This window comes from Arachis ipaensis, chromosome B09 (genome assembly GCF_000816755.2).
Source record: "Arachis ipaensis cultivar K30076 chromosome B09, Araip1.1, whole genome shotgun sequence".
In the NCBI taxonomy this organism is placed as follows: domain Eukaryota; kingdom Viridiplantae; phylum Streptophyta; class Magnoliopsida; order Fabales; family Fabaceae; genus Arachis; species Arachis ipaensis.
In genome coordinates this window covers 131,772,020-131,792,925 of record NC_029793.2, presented here as the reverse complement: position 1 = coordinate 131,792,925, position 20,906 = coordinate 131,772,020, and the positions used below count along the sequence as shown (strand labels likewise).

The 20,906-nt window shown below is 33.9% G+C and overlaps 1 protein-coding gene and 1 pseudogene across 1 annotated transcript; one reads left to right on the top strand and one right to left on the bottom strand.

Moving 5' to 3' along the window:
• Window positions 4,746-7,899, bottom strand: LOC107616465 (annotated as a pseudogene).
• Window positions 10,444-14,821, top strand: LOC107616466 (protein FAR1-RELATED SEQUENCE 5-like). Its single transcript, XM_016318420.2, has 2 exons — window positions 10,444-10,559; window positions 13,096-14,821. Exon 2 carries the CDS (start codon window positions 13,457-13,459, stop codon window positions 14,819-14,821), a length of 1,365 nt encoding a protein of 454 aa, XP_016173906.1. The 5' UTR covers window positions 10,444-10,559; window positions 13,096-13,456.

Here is a 20,906-nt window from a genome sequence, read left to right as displayed (position 1 = left end):
ACTTTTAATTTAGATTTTCTGAATTTTCTTTTTATTGTTTTACCTAAAATTGATCCTCAATTTTTTATCCTCACCCAAAATCTTAACTCCACCTAAATCTGAGCTTCCAATTTGTAGTTTCTAATTAAAAAAAAAATTGTCGGTGTAACCATAAGAAACACACCAACTCTCCAAGATTATGTGTAACACACTCCTCAATCCATTACCAAAAAAATTAGCCGGGAAATGGAGGGTATTATACATTTATGTTACAGTATCGATGACTACCAACCCTTTATCTAATTAAAAGGTGCTTGGATAATACAAACCTTTAATGTAGACGGTGCCATCCTTTTCAAAACTTAAAAAAGCTAATCTTGTATAACTATAAATAAGGCTTCATAGCCTAACGTATGAGACACAGCAATAATAAAGAAAATACTCTCTCTCTCTTTTCTTCTACAATAAAACACTCATTTACTTTTCCTCTTCATAGAATACTAATATAATATTAATATATTATCTTTATAGTAGTATAATAATATTGGTAAATATTGATAGTAGGGATATATGTTGGATATGATTCTCCCTCTATATTGAGGTATCTTGAGATACAAACTGGAGATGTATTTAAATCCCGGTTTGCGGATTGTCATTTTGATGAATCAAAATTTTCAACATTAGGGGGAGAGAATAAGTTTCCTGAAAAGGAACTTAATTGAAATGCATCATCGTTGATGCATTTAGATCCTCGATCAGGGAAATGTGAACTAGAAGTTCAAAAGATTATATATTTGCAAAGAATAGCAAATGAATTGCCTGATGCATTTTCCGATACAAAGAGGATAACCAAATCTTATATACCAGCGGAAAATGCCCCAATTCGAATTGATGTCCCAGTAGGACAAGTAGCCACTGAAGCAAATTCACGCCAGAAGCGTGACAGGCCTGTCGGTTCCAAAGACAAAAATCCTCGAAAAAGAAAAGAGGTAAATACGATTTCTGTTGAAAAAGATATAGTAGAGACACCTGCAGTTGTCTAAAATTCTGATATAATGTTAAGGCCAGAAGACGTTCAGGTACTTGAAAATTGTGAAAACGACGAGATCTCGATAAATTATGTCTTTACAGGAGAGAAATGAGACCGAAATAAGACAATTGTCAATGAAATATTTGCATATAATGTGGCATTGAATATCATGCATGAATGTAAGGATCTTGAGCCAAGATCAGTCGAAGAATGTCGACAAAGGAATGATTGGCCAAAATGGAAAGAAGCCATGAAGGCTGAATTAGACTCACTTGCAAAACGTGAAGTCTTCGGACCTGTAGTCCGTACACCAGAAGATGTAAAACCTGTTAGATACCGATGGGTATTTGTGAGAAAACGAAATGAGAAAAATGGAGTTGTGCGCTATAAAACTCGACTTGTGGCACAAGATTTTTCACAAAGGCCCGGTATAGATTATGAAGAAACGTATTCCCCTGTAGTGGATGCGATAACATTGCGTTATTTGGTCAGTTTATCTGTATATCATAAACTGTATATGCATTTAATGGATGTGGTAACAGCCTATTTATACGGCTCATTAGATCGAGATATCTATATGAAAGTCCTGAAGGACTAAAGATATCTAAACCATCCAATGAATATTCACAGGGATTATATTCAGTTAAATTGCAAAGATCTTTATATGATCTAAAGCAATCTGGACGAATGTGGTATAATCGTCTTACTGAGTATCTGGCCAAAAATGAATTCAAGAATGATGATATTTGCCCATGCATTTTCATAAAGAAATCTGCATCTGGATTCATAATAATTGCTGTGTACGTTGATGCTTTAAATATCATTGGAACTCCTGAAAATATTTCAACAATTATAAAAAACTCTGAAAGAAGAGTTTGAGATGAAAGATCTTGGAAGGACTAAATTTTGTCTCGGCCTGCAGATCGAGCATACAAAAGCTGGGATCTTTATTCATCAAGCGATATACACAGAGAAAATCTTGAAGAGATTTTATATGGATAAGTCACATCCATTAAGTACTCCAATGATCGTAAAATCTTTGGATGTGAAAAAAGATCAATTCCGTCTTAAGGAAGAAAATGAAGATATCATTGGTCCTGAAGTACCATATCTTAGTGCTATTGGAGCGCTAATGTATCTTGCTAAAAATACACGACCCAATATATCATTTGCTGTAAACTTACTAGCAAGGTATAGTTCTTCTCCAACTAGAAGACATTGGAGCAGAATCAAACAAATCTTTCGATATCTTCATAGAACGGTTGATATGGGATTGTTTTATCCCTATGGATCTAAGTCACAACTAGTTGGCTATGCAGATGCTGGCTACTTGTCTAATCCACATAAAGGGAGATCTCAAACAGGATATCTGTTCACATATGGTGGTACAGCTATATCATGGAGGTCCACAAAACAGACGATAGCAGCAACCTCCTCTAATCATGCTGAAATACTCGCGATACGTGAAGCAAGTCGCGAGTGTTTTTGGCTCAGGAGTTTGATCAAATATATCCTATCATCATGTGAACTGATTGACCAAAAGATAGCTCCAATTGTCCTGTTTGAAGATAATACAGCATGTATTGCTCAACTTAAAGGCGGATATATTAAAGGTGATAGAACAAAGCATATTTCTCCCAAATTCTTCTTCACTCATGATCTTCAAAATCAGGGGACAATTGATGTCCAACAGATCCGCTCAAGTGACAATCTGGCAGATTTGTTCACGAAGTCACTCCCAAAATCCTCCTTTGAAAGATTGGTACATGAGATTGGGATGCGCCGATTTTGAGATATTAAATGTTGGCAAGAGGGGGAGATTGTACTCTTTTTTCCTTGGTCAGGTTTTTTCCCATTGTGTTTTTCTTGACAAGGTTTTTAATGAGGCAGTCCCCATCACAAAGAATATTGTACTCTTTTTCCTTCACTAAAGTTTTTCCCATTGAGTTTTCTTTAGTAAGGTTTTAATGAGGCATATTCATAATAGTCATCCAAGGAGGAGTGTTACAGTATGGATGACCACCAACCCTTTATCCAATTAAAAGGTGCTTGGATAATACAAACCTTTAATGTAGACGGTGCCATCCTTTCCAAAGCTTAAAAAAGCTAATCTTGTATAATTATAAATAAGGCTTCATAGCCTAACGTATGAGACACAGCAATAATAAAGAAAATACTCTCTCTCTCTCTTTTCTTCTACAATAAAGCACTCATTTACTTTTCCTCTTCATAGAATACTAATATAATATTAATATATTATCTTTATAGTAGTATAATAGTATTGGTAAATATTGATAGTAGCATTTTTTCTATTTATACTTTATTTTATTACATTTTTCTTATTTATTTTACAACAATTTATACTATTATCTTGTCTTACTTTCTTTTTTTCTAATAAATTTTTGTGCATGATTATGCTCCTTGTATTTTTGTTAAGAGACTATGGTGGTCTTCTATATTTTTTGTGATGGGTCGTCTTCAACTTATTATTATTATGACATTTTTATTGGACCGGATTTTATGGGCTTAGTTTATGTGTAGATTTCTTTTCTATAAAGTATCAAAAATAAATAATTTGAATATTTTTGGTAGGCCTAGGCCTGCTTCATAATCAGGCTTTGATCTCTGCTTCCCACAGGAACAATTAATAGATAGAATTTGGCCAGATTAGAAAATTGGGCCTTTATAATATAAAAATACAATATATATATATATATATATATACATAAATACATGATAACTGATTTTTAGTGTGCACATAATATTTTTGTAAATAAAATAAAAATATCAACCATGCACACAAAAAATATGCATGATATGTGTTTTATATTTTTAATATGTATTTTGTACTAATTTAGTAGTTGATATTTGATATATACATATTATTTTTGAAAAACTATTTGTATATTTAATACCCTAAAATTTAGAAACCGAAAAGGGAAAAATTGAATATGAAATGAAATTATAATGAGTTCGTTTAATATGTAATATAGAGAAATAGAAGAGAAAACAAAAGCCAGTAATGTTTGGTAGAAATTTTATGAATATGAAGAAAATGATGCACATGATATCACGTTCATTATGACATTTGAACTGCTCTTAGAAGGATCAAGGAAGATTCAAGTATCGAAACAAGCATATTTTGAGCATCAAGATCTTAATATTCTAAGGAAAGTCATAGCAAACATGAGCAAGTTGATTGATGCATAAGGGACAAGTGAACATGCTTTCTCTTTAATTAGATTATGTTCAAATCCTCTTATGCATAACGGACAAGTGAATATTTTAAGGAGATGGTTGGCAGAGGGATTTTTACTACCCCTCAGTACGGTACATTGAAGGAGTTGATGAATTCTTTTTTAAGAACTCAAAAGTTTGAACTGACTAAAGATACTTGGAATTGTATCACATCTACTAAATGGTGAGCTGAATATGGATGCATGGACAATATCAATTCATGCACTCTTTTCAAAGGGGCATGTGAAGGAAGCTTGTTCCTTCTGCATAGACATGTTGGATTAGGGGTTAATGCCACATCCGGATACTTCTATCAAGCTAATGCGTGGTCTGCGAAAACTATATAACAAACAATTTGCGATAGAGATCACTGAAAAGGTGTGGAAAATGACTGCTGATCAAAAGATCAGTTTCAAGATGTACAAACGGAGAAGAGACAGGGACTTGAAAGAAAAAGCGAAGGAGAAAAAGGATGGAAGGAAGAGGAGGGCTAGGCAACGCGATTGGGGTGGAAGCCGGCAGAAATCTAACACATTATAAATTTTACTAGTGAAGCTTGACATACATTCTAGAGGTTCCCCAAACGAGACTTTCATTTTAGACCAGAATTTGGCGAAGCAATTTAATTGGATGAAAATAACATCATATATTTTTTACTCGTCTAGCGTCGAAGTCAAAGGCAACCAAATGGATGAACAAGTTGATGCATAAGGGAGTGATTGCATCTGAAGATAACACGGAAAATTGCAATGAGTTGCAATTGGTGAATGCAGCTTTGAACATCATTTTAAAGGCAGGTGCTGATGGTTCGAACATGAAAGCAGGAAATGAGTAATTGGAGGCTTTGGAGATTTTGAAAGCAATGAGAAAAAATTAGAGCTCTTATTTAGGAGCATGATTAAGACTAGGACAACCCTTTTGAACATATTATCCCAATAGAGACTATGTTTAACATAAAGCAATTTTGATCCCACTAATTTTGTACATATGTAAATAACACAATGCAATAGTTATACAATCAAATCAAATACAGAGAAAAGTTTAAACTCTATTTTTTGGTGCGTTTGTTATTCATGGTTTTATTTACCTAAATAGAGAATATTTTAAATTTGTTGCTGCCAAAAACACTAAAGTACAATCAGAGCATAATGTACAAGAAGCAAGTGAAGCATTTAATTTCACCTTTTAAGAGGTAGCAATGCGCTTTTGCAATCCAGAACCCCTGAATCAATATTGCACAATGCTGCAGGAATCTCAGAAGTTCCTCTTCAAATTGCCCATGAGCAATGTACTTAATAGCACTGATATGGTGAAGTGGATGGTCATATCCTCTGTTAGAGAAGTAATAAAAAAAAGCAATATATATTAAAAAATTTCAACAAATAATCTGTAATACAATACTAACGATGCTACGATACAAGCCCTTTTTCACACCAAAAAAAAAAGTAATAATAAGCTTAATATAAAGCATTCAATTGCATTCATAAACCTTTGTCAAATTTAAAATGCAAACCACTCCTTGCCTCAATATCTACCCATAAAGGCATTAAGTAAAACATAGAAATTGATACCTCAAAGATCGAAGCAACTTCTCCTATGTCTTCGATCATGCCTTGAATCAAACCAAAATAACATCATTAATTTTCATCCAATTAAATTGCTTCACCAAATTTTGGTCCAAAATGAGAGTCTCGTTTGAAAAACCTCTAGAATGTATGTCAAGCTTCATTAGTGAAATTTATAATGTGTTAGATTTCTGACGGCTTCCACCCCAATGGCGTTGCCTAGCCCTCCTCTTCTTCCCATCCTTTTTCTCCTTTGCTTTTTCTTTCAAGTCCCTCTCTCCTCTCCGCTTGTACATCTTGAAATTGATCTTTTGATCAGCAGCCATTTTCCTCACCCTTTTAGTGATCTCTACCGCAAATTGTCTGTGGCATTAACCCCTGATCCAACATGTCTATGCCAAAGGAACAAGCTTCCCTCACATGCCCATTTGAAAAGAGTGCATGAATCCATATTGTCCATGCATCCATATTCAGCTTACACCCTTTGGTAGATGTGATACAATTTCAAGTATCTTTAGTCAGTTCAAGCTTTTAAGCTCTTAAAAGGGAATTCATCAACTCCTTCAATGTACCGTACTGAGGTATAGTAAAAATTCCTTTGTCAACCATCTCCTTGAAATGTTCACAAGCTTCAATCTGACAAGCTTGATTAAGAAAGCCATTAATCATCATGACAAAGGTGTTAATGCCTAGACTAAGCCCACTTGCTTCCATTTCATTCCAAAGCCGAACACCTTCCTTGATCTCTTGTGCATCTCATTCATGAGTTCCATATACTCCTCTAGTTCTTTCTTTTTCTTATGGGCCAACATGAGATGATGATAAGTCAGCTGATTTGGCACAAGGCCTTGTTGTATCATCCGATCCAAAAGCTCATAACCTCCTCCAACCTTTTTCACTTGCAAAACCCACTAATCAATGTTGTATAGATTATGGCATCCACATCACAGCCATTTCTCTGAATCTCAACAAATAACCGCATTTCCTCCTCCAATTTTTCATGTTTGCATAGTGACTAGATCAAAATTCTGTACAAGGTTGCATTTGGTCCACAACCTATCCTTCTCATCTCCTTCAAAAGATCATAAGCATCTCCCATTTTCGCAGTTAGAGCATAACCACAAAGCAAATTGTTATAAACAACCATATCCGGTTCAATGCCTGCATCCTTCATCTACACCATCACATGTTTTGCTTCCATAAGTTTTCCTTCTCTACACCAACCATATAACAAGGAAGTGAAATGTTTGATGGTTGGAGGAAATCGATATCTAATGTCCTCAAAATGTGAAGCGGTTTCCTTAATGCTACCATTCTTGCACAATGCATCCAACAAACACCCAAAAACATATTCATCAGGCTCACATTTATAATTGGGCATTTCATCTAATACTTCAATAGCCTTTTGAACCATCCTTGTAGAAGCAAACTTCCTCATCAGAATAACAAACATTTATGAAGAAATTAACATAGGATTCTCTTGCCTCATTTCATCAATTAGTGCCCAAATAGCTCCAAATTGCTGCATTTTGCCCAAAACCTTAATCATAGCTTTGTAAACTTCTTGACTGTGTTGATAATCGGACTGCTTAGAACCCATGCATAGGATCTATATGCCAAATTTCTAGCATCGCCACATCTATTCAAGATACACTCAGTTAATCCAGGCCTCACAACAATTCCAGGTTCTTTCAAAGCAAGCTCCAATTTGGGAACCCTAGAATAGTATTTTCTCAATATTCTATAAACTTTTTCCACATCAGAGGCAAACTCATTGTAGCTTTCATCATTTACATCCTTTTCTGGACTACATTGAAGGCGAATAAGGCCAAAATGGTCTTTTGACGCAGCATTGCTGATGCAGCTGCTATTATTATCAAATTCTGAGGACTTATGATTGAGTGGTAGTGAATGTGGTGAACACACCTCAAAACTAGTAGAAAACAGCTGGGATAGTGTATTTTCATGTCTAATAACTGTTAATGAATCTGTCAAGGGAATTTGAAAAAAATTAACTCTTTTGAAGAAAGCAATATTTTTCTCGAAAATCTCTGCATTATCTTGAGTGCCAGAGACAGTGAGACTCACTCAACCCTGGTTTGGTACTCTGTCGCCACCAGATGATTCGATTTGAGAGGAACGAGGGTGAGACTAGGAACAATGACAAAGAAGCATTGGAGAGGGGCGTCAAGAATTTGGCAGTGGAATAAAGCAAAGCACCCAACTCTTGTTAATCACAAATTGAAATCGGACATAGAAGCATACATTGAGGAAAGACAATGGAGTTGCCAAGAAAGGAGTGAATGAAGAGCAAGACCTAATTTTGTGGGAGTCGCCGTCAGTGTGTTCAGCTGGAACCGGAGCTCATCCGCGAGGTTCTCAGCATCCCATGTCCCGTCGCTGCAAATACTAATCTGTTAACGGGTGCCTATTGGGTAACTACCGTATAAGAAAAGGACATAAGAAAAATTTTGAGTAAATAGCCAAAATCGTCTTGAACCACAGTGAGAAAGAAACTTACAGCAGGATCAGTTGAAATGAAGAGTTCAACATTGAGAGATTTTAAAATCTGTAGTTCTATACCTTTTCATCTTTCCTAAAAAACTGGGTTATGCAATGGTTCAAAATTAGAGCACATCCAAAACTAAGGGTTCGGTTTGAATAAAACAGAAGAAAACTCGAAAGTTGTTTGACAGAACACAACAGAACAAAATAGAAAAAAGTCAGATGCGACGGCAGAAAAAAACTCAGGAGAAAACTCAGAAACTCTATTTCAGAAGGAGATTTATTCAGTCTCGTTGATGCTCTCCAAGAACTCTAATCTCTCTCAGTTTCTCGTCTTGCGCGGCGGGGGCAGGTTGCGCGGCAGCAGTATGTTGCGCGGCGGCGGGCGCAGGTTGCGGCAGCGAGAGGAAGAGGAAGATATTGAGATTTGGAGTAGGCGAAGAGGAAGAGAGAGAGGGGGATTGAAAATGCTAGCAGAAATTGATAAAGAGAGAAACCCTAACAGATCTCTCTTCTCTAAATGCCTTTGAATCTGAAAATAAAAGAGAAATGGGACAAAGTTAAAAACCAATAATTTGATGGGTCAAAATTTAATTAGTAAATTTTTCAAAAAAAAAGGGGTATATTTTGTAATTATTTTTATGAAGGTTATTGATACTCCTACAAAAATGTGGGAGTAAAGAATCCATGGCCAGATTTAAGTAGTGTACCTGCAAACATCTCACATATCTTTTAGAAAAACCTAAATCATTTAGAGATTGCAACTCCAGACTCTTTGCAAGTTGACGGCCAGCAGCCAAAACCTAATGCAAAACAAATTGTAAGAAGCGTTAGTGCACTCCTATCTGTTGCCATACTTCATGAAAGAGAATTTGACACACATATATCACAAACTATTCAATTAAAATGGAGGACAAGGACAGTTTTCTATATGCTATCCTTTCCATAGTTGCCTATCTGACGGTCAGTCTACTCTAGTCTCTAGCCAAGAAAGAAATGCATCATTGCATCTATCTCCAAATCCTCAGATAGCATGCCATCAAGAGACATAATTTTTTAGGAGGACGATTCACGAAAATATGGAATTCAGTGAAGAATATACGACGATAATAGTAAATTAATCACCAAGATTTAATTGGGGAAGGCTGCAAAAGTAAGGAGACAGGAAATAGATTATCAGCAAAGCATTTGCTATGCAGTCGAAAAATTGGAGAACATACAGAAGCAGGGGGCGGCAGCGGCGGAGGCGTGGCGCGGCGGCGGAAGCAGGTCACAGAAATTTGCAGTAGAGGAAGAGGATGAGAATGGCAGGGATTGAAGTTGGATAAAAACCCTGTATCTGAAATCAAAAAGAAAGGGAGGGCAGAGTTAGGGTTTTCCAAGAACTCTAAGGGAAGGGGAGAGTGAGAGCAGAGTTAGGGAAGGAAAAAAAGGCTTCAATCTGGTTGATGCTCATCTCTCTCAGTTTCTCGTACCCAAAAAAAGGGAAAGGAAGAAAAGTTAAAAATCAATAATTTGAGGGGTCAAAATCTAATTAGTAAATTTTTCAAAAAAAATGGGGTATATTTTATAATTATTTTGATGCAAGTTAATGATGCTCCTACAAAAATGTGGGAGTAACAAATCCATGGCCACTTAAATCTACTTAGAGTTTTTTTTATAAGTTTATTATTATTATTATCTAATCAAGCTTTCTCATCATTTGCCTCCTGTAATGGGTGACAGATATCTGAGGTTGTCAATTCCATGAAAGATCTGATAGATATCTGTCGGGAGTACAAAATTGGGGTAATTGGTAAATTTTAAATTGCTTTTGTTACTATATTACCCTATTTGGTTGCATGTCATTGTTTTCATGTGTATTTTATGTAGATATTAGATGTGCTTCTCTTGTAGGTTTAACTTTAATGTTATGTTTTGTGAAGCTATTTTAGTTTCAATATTTGGAGATTAATTTCCCCATCATCAAGTAGCTTTTTCTTGCCTTGTAATGATTCAACTTAACCTGCAGAGAGCTTGAAAAATTATCATCGTTTTGACTTTTTATTGTTATATTTTAATCTCTCTTGTCCATTCTCTCATTTCTAAATTCTTTTTCTTCTAATGTTTCATGTATTCAGTCTTCATTGAAACTTGATCATTATTTGTATCCCAGATAAAGGTGATGAATCAGGGCCAATCATACTTCATCTGGATTCTTTGAGTCTTCACTCTAGCAGATCACTATTTGATAACATCAAAAGGTTAGGATGAAGTAGCACTTGATTTATTGTATACCATATATGTGACATATCTAGTTCATTTGTACTCTGGTTATTAGTTCTTAAACATATCACAGCTTCCATATCTTGTGACTTCACTACCATCCTATGTTACAAGTAGGTGTTTTTCTTATGTTCTTGTTAACTTGTAAGCATATATATAGATTAATGTAAAATTGACCCTACCATTGTTTTATATTATTCATTTAACTTGGCCAAGTATTCTTAAAATGTATAGTTACAAACAAGTTAGCTAAATCCAAACGTATATTTATAGAGAAAATCAAGTAGTAGCCCCTGTTCTAGTTCTCTGTTCCAGGTTTTTGTCCATTTTTCTTTTTATTTTATTAAGTTTGATTAATTTTGGTTAATTAGTTGATTAATTTCCAGGTTCTTTGTGATTTAAGACCAAGAGAATTATACTAAGAGAAATCAACTACTAAGAATAAGGATTAGGGTAGTTAGAAGCTCAATCATATGATATATAAATTGAAATTATGAAGCTGTATTGGTTGAGTTTGATATATTAGTTTGATTTGTGCTTGATTATGTTGTGGCGAATGTTTAATTGATCTTTTGAATATGTGATTTTATATTGTGATGATTGAATGCTAATCAAATACTTGGGGCTGAGATTAAATGATAAAAAGTGATAAGAGAACCAAGGATATGAAAGATTAAGCTTAAGGATAGTTGAGAATCAATAAATAGTAATGTAGTTACTTTGTATGGAGAATGTGAAATTGAGTTGGAAACAAAAAAGAAATTGATAGAAATAAGGAAGAAAGTGGAGAGTAGAGAGTAGAGTAGAGTAGAGTAAAAGAAGCCAAAGATGGTGTGCTATATAACAGTTGGGAGAAGGAATTAACAGTTAAAGATCATTGCACACAACACACCGAAAGTTTGAGAATTGAGATTGCTTGTCTCAAGTGCACCCAAAATTCCTAAGTAAATGGCCCCACCAACCACTTCATTAGCCCCGTTCACACCTATAAAGTTTTAGTTTTCTAGTTTTGTTCATATATATATAAGTCCATATATTCATATAGTTTCTTTTTGGCGGTTCAAATTATTAATGAACCAAATTAAGATGAATTAAGATGAACTTTGGCTAAGAAATTGATTGTGACTATGTCTCTAAGCATTAAAGTTTATCAACTGCATTTTCTTTATCAATGCATTTTAGTTACTAAGAATATTAAGCATTTCTATTTCAGTTTTTCCAATGAATTGAAATAATGCCAAATGCCATCATCTGTAAAACACTAAATCATTTCATGTCTTGTGAGAATTCAATGATCTACCAATTTTGTTTTTCGCCTTTGTTTTGTGGACAAATGGATTTCATTAATGAAATATATGGATATTGGATAATGACATTATAGAAACAGGGTATGAATGAGATAACATATTCCTTCTTCCTCTGTGTCTCATCTTTAGGCCTTGAGATCGAATATTGTCCTTGCTAGTTTATACCATGTTTTGCTTTTATTTTATCTGGACTATTAGATTGAAGCAATGCACATTTATAGTGAAGGATGCTAAATTTATGCTGACTATAACTTATTTTTTTATGTTAATGATAATAGAAACAGAGGGCTAATTGAATCTGTTAGTTCATATCATGGTAATTTTTAAATGGATGTGGATTGTAACTTCCATGCTAAAGATAAGTATTGCATAATTAGAGCAACTTATGAATAATGTTCAAGGTTGTGTTTAGATATTAGATAATGATGCCTGAAATGTTGAATGCACCATAGAAGTTTAGATGAAACCAATGCTTTTAGTGTAAAATTTCAGTAGTATAGTTTCAGCTGTAGCTGTCGAAGAAAATATGTTTGAAAGAATATCTATTTCCATAAGCTTGGTTGCCTCATTTTGACCTGTTGTCCACAATTAGAATGAAGATCATTATTCCATAATTAGTTTATATGAATTTATAATTTATCCTATAAAATTTCAGATTGATCAAATCTAAATTATAATTTATATGAATTTTTTATTTAAACACTGATGCTGTCTTGTTCTGCTGTCTTGTTCCTCAAAGGTTGTGGTTGTTTGATGATTTTGTTGATAACTTGACATCTTTTGATACTTTGTGGTTGTTATTTTAGAGAGATTTTTTGGTAGTATTCTTTTGATATTTTGAGAATGATTAAATGTTACATAGATTAGCTATTGTCATTAGATTTATAAAGAACCAAATTCTAGTTGTAATGAACCTATACACTTTAAAATGACTTTAGTATTAATTTTACTTTTAAAAAAATTATGGTTTGAAAATTGAATTTCTAAAAACTGGTTTTAAAAGTGGATTTTTTGTTAAAATATTTGGTTTGAAAATTGGATTTTTAAAAACTAGTTGTCCAAAGTGAATGCAGTAAAGGGCTAGGGAAAGGGGGCTACAATCAATCAACTCAAAGAAAGCAGTGTGTTTAAAATAGGGTAATTTCATCGAAGGGCATATGCATATCTAATCTTGCGAGCAATCTGTTTCTATGGATTGAGGTGGCAGCCAAGCAAACTTTGCGGGGTTCTTAAAGGGAAAACAATGTGTTCTTCAGTGGCCGCAAGCGGCGGGGATTTTGTGACATGGGATCAGAAATATAGATAGATTGATAGATAGAGGATATATACTCTTTAATATTTTTTTGTCCTTTGCACCCACCGCATGCATAGCTGGCATTGCCAACTGTTCTTGTCTTTCTGTTTTTACTCTTATAGTTTCACCATTAGATTTTGGATTCACGCTTCTTCATTTCCTCTTAATACAATAAATGAAACTCGTGTCCAATTCCATGATTCCTAAGATTGACACTATTGGATTGATTTCAATTTTAAAAGATTGTGAATTTTGTATTGGTGTTTAGGAAGTTATGGGTCAAGAATTTTCTCATGAAGGGGTTAATAGCGAGCATACATCATATGATCAATATGAGCAGGAGGAAGAAAAATATGAGGAAGTTGACGTGGATTATATGGATGAGGACGACACAAATGTGGAACCAATGTTCGATTATCACGGCTTCGATGAAGGGTATAACATTGACTCACTTGAAGACATTGGGATGATTGAATTTTGGAACATCAGGGATGAAGATGTATGTCATTTTCACTTTTCTGATGTCGACATTGCATTTGAGTTCTACAATAGATATGCGAGGACAAGAGGCTTTAGTGCTCGGAAGAACAGGACTAGGAAGAGTCGTGTGGGCGCACTTAAGTTGAAGAATTTTGTATGTCATCGTGAAGGATTTAGACCACAAAATAATTACGGCATTGGAAACCTTAAGAGAAAACCTACACCCGAGACAAGGTGTGGCTGCAGTGCAATGATGGAGATTCGTGTAGATGCACCTAGTGGTCGTTGGTTTATTTCTTATTTTTCTAATGAACACAATCATCCGCTTCTGGATCCTCGGTTGACTGGATTGCTTCCTGGGCATAGATTCATGTCTGAGGCTGATATTGGCCACATGGTTAACATGAAAAAGGGTGGGATTAGTGTTTGGCAGATATATCGGGCATTAGCAAATCAGGCATGTGGCTACGAGTATCTCTCTTTCACGCAAAGGGACATGTACAATAAAATAGCAAAGCAGAGGCGCCAATTATCCGGTGATGCATATGCAGCTTTGAAGTATCTAGAAGATCAAGCAACAAATGATCCTTCTCTCTATTTTAATCATCACATGGATGCCGATGGTACTTTGCACAATTTATTCTGGTGCAATGGTCTCAGTAGGGCAGACTACTCATTATTTGGTGATGTGCTGGCTTTTAATGCTACCTATAAGAGGAATAAATATATGTGTCCACTTGTGGTATTTTCTGGTGTCAATCATCACAATCAAACAATTATCTTTGCTGCTGCTTTAATTTGCGATGAGAAAAAAGACACATATAGGTGGTTGCTACAACAACTGAAGGTGGCAATGAATGGGAAAGCACCTGTTTCGGTGATCACGGATGGTGATCTATCAATGAAGTTCGCCATTGAAAAAGAGTTTCCTAATGCACATCATAGATTATGTGCATGGCATCTGATTCGCAATGCAACAAGTAACATTGGCAAGCCCCAGTTTACCTCCATGTTTAAAAAGTGTATGCTAGGCGACTATGAAATTGATGTATTTCATCAAAAGTGGTTTGAAATAGTTGAGGAATTTGGTGTCAAAAACAAGAATTGGGTCCTAGATATATATATAAAAAGAGACATTCATGGGCAACTGCACATATAAGAGGAAAGTTTTTTGCTGGTTTTCGGACTACTTCTTGGTGCGAGGGATTAAACTTGATCATTGCAAAGTATGCCAACTCAAGGTACAATCTGGTTGAGTTCATTCAACACTTTAATCGTTGTGTCAACCATATAAGGTGGAAAGAGGTCCAGGCTGACCTCACCTCTGTGAATGGGAGACCCAGTATGCAAACCTGTTTTCAACAGTTAGAGAGGAGTGCTGCCAATGTTTACACCCTATCAATATTTCATATGTTCCAACCAATCCTTGTACGGGCTGCATCAATGAAGGTAATAAATATGGGGCAAACTGGCTCTTATGTGATTTACTCTGTCGGTTTGGACCGAACGCCAAATGAGATGTGGCGTGTATTCTGTTGTGACATTGAGATGGAATTCAATTGTTCATGTATGAGAATGGAATCATTTGGCATACCTTGTGAACACATAGTTTGTGTCTTGGTGCATGAAGATATAGAGGAGTTGCCAAGGTCATTAGTCTTGCCTCGGTGGACCAAGACTGCCAAAGTAGGTTTGCAAAATGCGGTCGGGCTTCATTGGGATTCTTTGATGCTAAGTCAATACGGTTGTTTGATGGATTGGTTTAGACAACTAGCCAACTTTGCTTGCCAAGATAACGAGAGATTTATCTTTACATGGGAAATGGCTATGAATTTGTTGAAACAATTTAAGGAGGAAGATGTTGCACAAAAAAGGGGGGGGTCAATGATGCAGATAGTGTAAGAGATGGTGTGCAAGTGGATGCTTCTGGAGCTGGACTCACAACCAATGATCTCGGACATAGCATGCCAAGGGACCCAAGAAAATGTAGGACAAAAAGGGGGCTTCACAGTCCAATAAAAGAAAACATCGATGTGGACAGTGTGGCATGGAGGGCCACAATCGAACAACTTATCGTGTTCGTCGTGGCATCTCACAGTCAGAAAGCCGTGGAAATGACACATTTGATAATGACTCGGATGATCACATGAACATTGAAGATGACTCATTGGTAAGTATCTTTACCAATGAGCATGACTAAGTTTTAATTGCTGCTTATTAGCTAGTACTAATGATATTATATTGCTGATAGGTATATGATGAGAATGCTTCGTACAATAGCAATGAAGTGCTATAATAAGGTATAGTTAATGGTTTAAGTTTCTGGTATTCTCTAATTTTTATTCTATTTGGGTTTGGTGTTTTTTTTTTTTTAATTTATTTTTGTTATATTTAATGTTTATAAAATCAGGCAATGTTGGTGCCGCATGGTTTTTCCGCATCATCTTCCCCCCACCAGAAGCTACACAGGAGAAGAAACAGAAAAAAGCATGAAAATGCTTCTATAATTATATTTGGTTATTCATGCCAAACCTTTAAGACCAATGCTAGTGCATTAAGGACTAATTTTATCATTTTTTTTTGTTTTATGAGGTACAGGTTTGATTCATATTATAGAATTTGGTTTAGATTGTTTCTTGGGAATTTTATTTTTATTAGTTGTAACAAATACTCTATTATTATTGATAGTGGTAGGGCTGTGGTTAGGTTGATTCTCAAGAGTAAATGGTACTTGCAAGTTAAGGTGTCTAATAAAAAAATAATAATGTGGGTTGTTAACTTGTTATGGATCACAATTCAAATGATTAATGTTGAATATTGAGCTTGGTTTGCTCATGAATCAAAAATCAAAACACAAACACTCAACCTATTTAAATTTATATACCAGGGGTGTCTATGGTTTGGTTTATAGATTAGCTTGATTTAATTTTTAAATTATATTCAATTTTATTCAAAATTTAATTTGAAGTTTAGTTAGGTCAATTTATTTGATTTTTAGTAAATAAAATTATAAGTTTACGACAATAGAATATAAAAAAATAGATGTTATGTTTTTATATTTTAATTAATATTTTTATATTATATAATACTTTTTTTATTTCATAATAATTTATTTTGGTGTAAATATAATATAATATTTGTAGAATTTAATTTTCAAGTGTAAGATTTTATTAGTTTGTTATATATAATTTGCAAAATAAGGGGGAAAAAGCTCTCCTTTCTTTTTGTTAATTATGGAAAAATTTTGACTACTTCAATTAGGATTTTATATAATTTTTTTAAATAGAATTCTTACACTACTTTAATTTTATAATTAGGTCATCAGAAAATAAGAACTATATAATTGAATAATGAGCATGATTAGTGAACGAATCATTATTATCTAAATCTCAATAATTCAAGTACTTCTATTGTTTTAGTTGTGAAATATATATATTATACAGTTTATTTTTTTATTTTAATGAAGAAGAGCTCATCATAGAAAAATTGAACAAAAATGAGGTAAATAACACTGATGATTCTGAGTTTTATTCAGAATTATAGGTTCTTAGTAGGATAACAAAAAGGCGATACAAAACAATAGGAATAAAAAATAGTTAATAAATAAATTCGTCTATTTTAGTAAGTCTAACAAGAAGACATAAATAATTCTTCCCAATTTAAGTAAGATGTTATGGGTGTATCATAAGTCACCATAATTGAAACCTCTCGTTAACATCTGCCCGTATCTTATTCCAATCTCCTTTCCTCATGCAGCTGTAATTTATTTTACCAAACGTTAACACATGTATTAGTGTAATTAAAGAGCGAAACTGTTTATGTTAAAAATTACCTTTGGAGGGATCACAGGAGTGAATTCCTGTTGCACATTCATTCATTGCATAACCCATATAGCTGAATTATTACTGTGTGAAAACGTATCATGCAATACAACATAAGGAAGTCGAACACAATAAATAAATATATATATATTAAATTAAATAACCAACAATTTGAATAATTACCTATTTATGCACCTAGGAATACCTAATGCACTACGGACTTCCCAACCCTCGAAACTCACTATTTCTTGTATACCACATTCTGCATACTTCTCAGAAAATATTATTTCAGAAAGAACCACTCCCTGTAATAAGAATAGTGTGCTTTATTATTCGAAGTAATGTTATTATTAGCTTTATTTCTATAGTAAGAGAACTTACTATATTTCTAATATGATGCTTGCGTGGTTCATCGTCTTCAATCTTATAGTGAGAGTCTAAATGATAAAGTATTTTGTCAGGAATGCTCATTACCATTAGATACCAGTGATCATTCTCCTTGATTGGGACATATATCTGTATAACAAATAGGATGTAATATGTATAAGTAAAATTTTGAGTACTTTTTATTATAATAAAAATATTCCAATAATTAATGAGAACTTACAAATTGAAGGTCACGGATTGGTGGCATATAATGTGCATATTTTTTCAGTAGGTCATGATCCTCCATATGTAACGACACGTCATCCTAGGAATGTTTGAGCACAACGATTATTTATTTTACTTAGTTAAAATGAGAAAATCAAGATTTTGACTTACCGCAAATGATGATGGAAGGGACCAAACATTTTTTAATTTGGTCATGCTAATATTTGATGTTATCTTCAATGTCATCAGCTTTATTACCAGTTCAGACACTTGCTTTCCAGGTACGAGACAGAACATATCTTCTCTAGTTGCAGTTGTATCGTGAATATGAACCAAATCTTCTCTAACACAAAGCCAACATGTTAGCCACAGAGAGAACTAAAATTAAAGATAAAAGATAAAAAAAATACTCACGCTATATCATTTTCAGCAGCAAAGATGTACATAGCCATATTGACCAAATCCTCGCTCAACCTCATATCTTGAGGTGGTTTGAATGAACAATTAAGATTCTGCACAAAACGTAAAGGTTATCCACAATATACGTATTTGAATACTATGCGTATAAATTATTTTTAACTAAATCAAATACCTTTGGGATAGAAGTGTTCTTGAAAGCCATTTTTTTTGTTTCGTAGAGGTCGTTAACCGTGCTTTGTCTATGATGAAAATTAAAGGCCCTTTGCGTACTCGAGTTTCTGCCATCTTGTTTGATAGTTGACCTTTGTGCTCAATTTTTGGCATTTTAGCTGGTCGTACAAATGCCATGTTTTGGATAGATGGTGGATTATTGACTCTTGCCAATTTGTCCTTTTGCCTTACAAACGTACTCGGAAGTTCTTGCACAGTTTTATTAGTTTTGCTATCTCTTTGTATACCGAACCTTGACTTTGGCTTCGATTTTCCTTCTCCATCCAGGCATGTTTGCGTCTCTTTGTAGAACAATGGTGGCAGATTGTACAAAATCTCACTGTCCTTATTCTCGTCAGATAAATCCATGAACACACAATGTTCGGACTTTACTTGCAACGGACGAGAGTTTTTCTTTGTTACATCACCACATGATTTATTCTTCATCTCATATAGATCCGTATTGTCGAATTTCTCATGCTTCTCATCAGTTTTACATTGAAGGGCGGTTAATTTATCAAGTGACTTCTTCGCCATCCACATTGCTTTCTCCATCTCATCAACTCTCTTGGATAAAGACTACATTATAAAAAAGAAATTTAGTATTGGTATACATAAATAACATTGTAATTTATCATGAGTTTGATATATTACCTCTATTGCATGTAGTATTTGTTTCAACGGAGAATTTTTCGTAATTTCCATCGAAGAAGATCCAATGTGATCGTCTACTACTTTTTCTTCCATTGCTCTACTAGATTGTAATTTCAGTTTTAGTAGAGATAGTTAATAGTATTCTATGCTTGAGTGTTTATATATAAGAATAAGATTGTGTTTCACACAACTAATTCTATTTTAATAATTTAAATATGATAACCAATAATTAGTCATTTAACTTTAAATTAAAAATTAAAATTTATCCAAAATTTAACAACTTTCCACCGTTTAAGATACTATCCCTTTATCTTGTATTTAAATAATAATAAATTTGAGATTACTCATTAAATATTAGCTTTTTAAAAAAGATAAAATTAGATTATTTTATATAATCTTATTATTCTTAACTTCTTATCTTCTTACTTTAATTAGATAACTTTTTTTCTAAAAAAAAAAGATAGAAATAAATATTTTAAAATTTGTATTATTTTTATCTTATCTTATCTTTTATCACTGAATTTGCTATATATTCATCCTAAGGGGTTATATGGTACCGTACAAGACAAAATACTATCTGAGTGAGTAGTAAAAGATTTTTCCAATGAAAAATATGGAGGTCAAGAGTATGTTTAACGATATAACAAAAAGGATAGAAAACTTAGAGTCGCTCATTCATGTTCTACACCAAAAAATTGATGTGATCATGGCACAACAGATAACTTTTATAAATAGTAGTTCCATATTGGATCCTACTGTAGTTGTGCAATCTTCGGAAAGTACAAAAACTAGTGATCTTACTAGTATCATGCCAATTCAACCCAAAAAGTTATTCCACTCGGATATTACTCATGAAGCAACAACTCCACCTAATGGACAACCACATGCTAGAGTAGGAACTGTACTGCCAAAGGTAACTTTATCTTTGTTTCTTCTTTCTTTTACGTATTTTTTTTATTTCTTTATTTTTTAGTGTAATCTTGAAACTAGTTTTTTTTAACCGCAGTGGTGGACACTTGTTGCATTTGAGCCTACACCTTCGATGATGTTAACCGATTCTCAAGCTGCTGTTGCAGCCTATATTTTTTCGGATACGTTAGATCCGTACGTGTATTTTATGATTATGTGTAATATATGATGGTTCCATAATTCTATGATTCTCTCAGTTAACCATCTTATGACTTTGGCAGTTCTGAAGAGTTGGTAATCTCAGATGAAAAAGGTTATAGAAGTACATTTAGATGTCTTGCGCCGGAGAGATGTGTCAAATCACGAGTAAATGCATATTATTCTTTTTCTTGTAATTATATTTTTAAGCCTCTATTTACCTATAAACATGTTTTACATATAATTTTAACATATTGTAGGTTATAAACCTGGTGGCACTTATGATGACACGTGTATTTCAACGTAGGAATGAAGATCCAATTTGCTGGTTCATGCCTACACATTTCGCAGTAAAATTATCCCTATAATATTTCTAAATTATTAGTTAATATTTTTGTCTAATAGTTTGAGTAGATATACTAATTTAAAAGAAGTTCTTTT

What these genes read in the sequence shown, in the direction of transcription:
- LOC107616466 (XM_016318420.2), top strand. Translation starts at nt 13,457, where the DNA reads ATGGGTCAAGAATTTTCTCATGAAGGGGTTAATAGCGAGCATACATCA.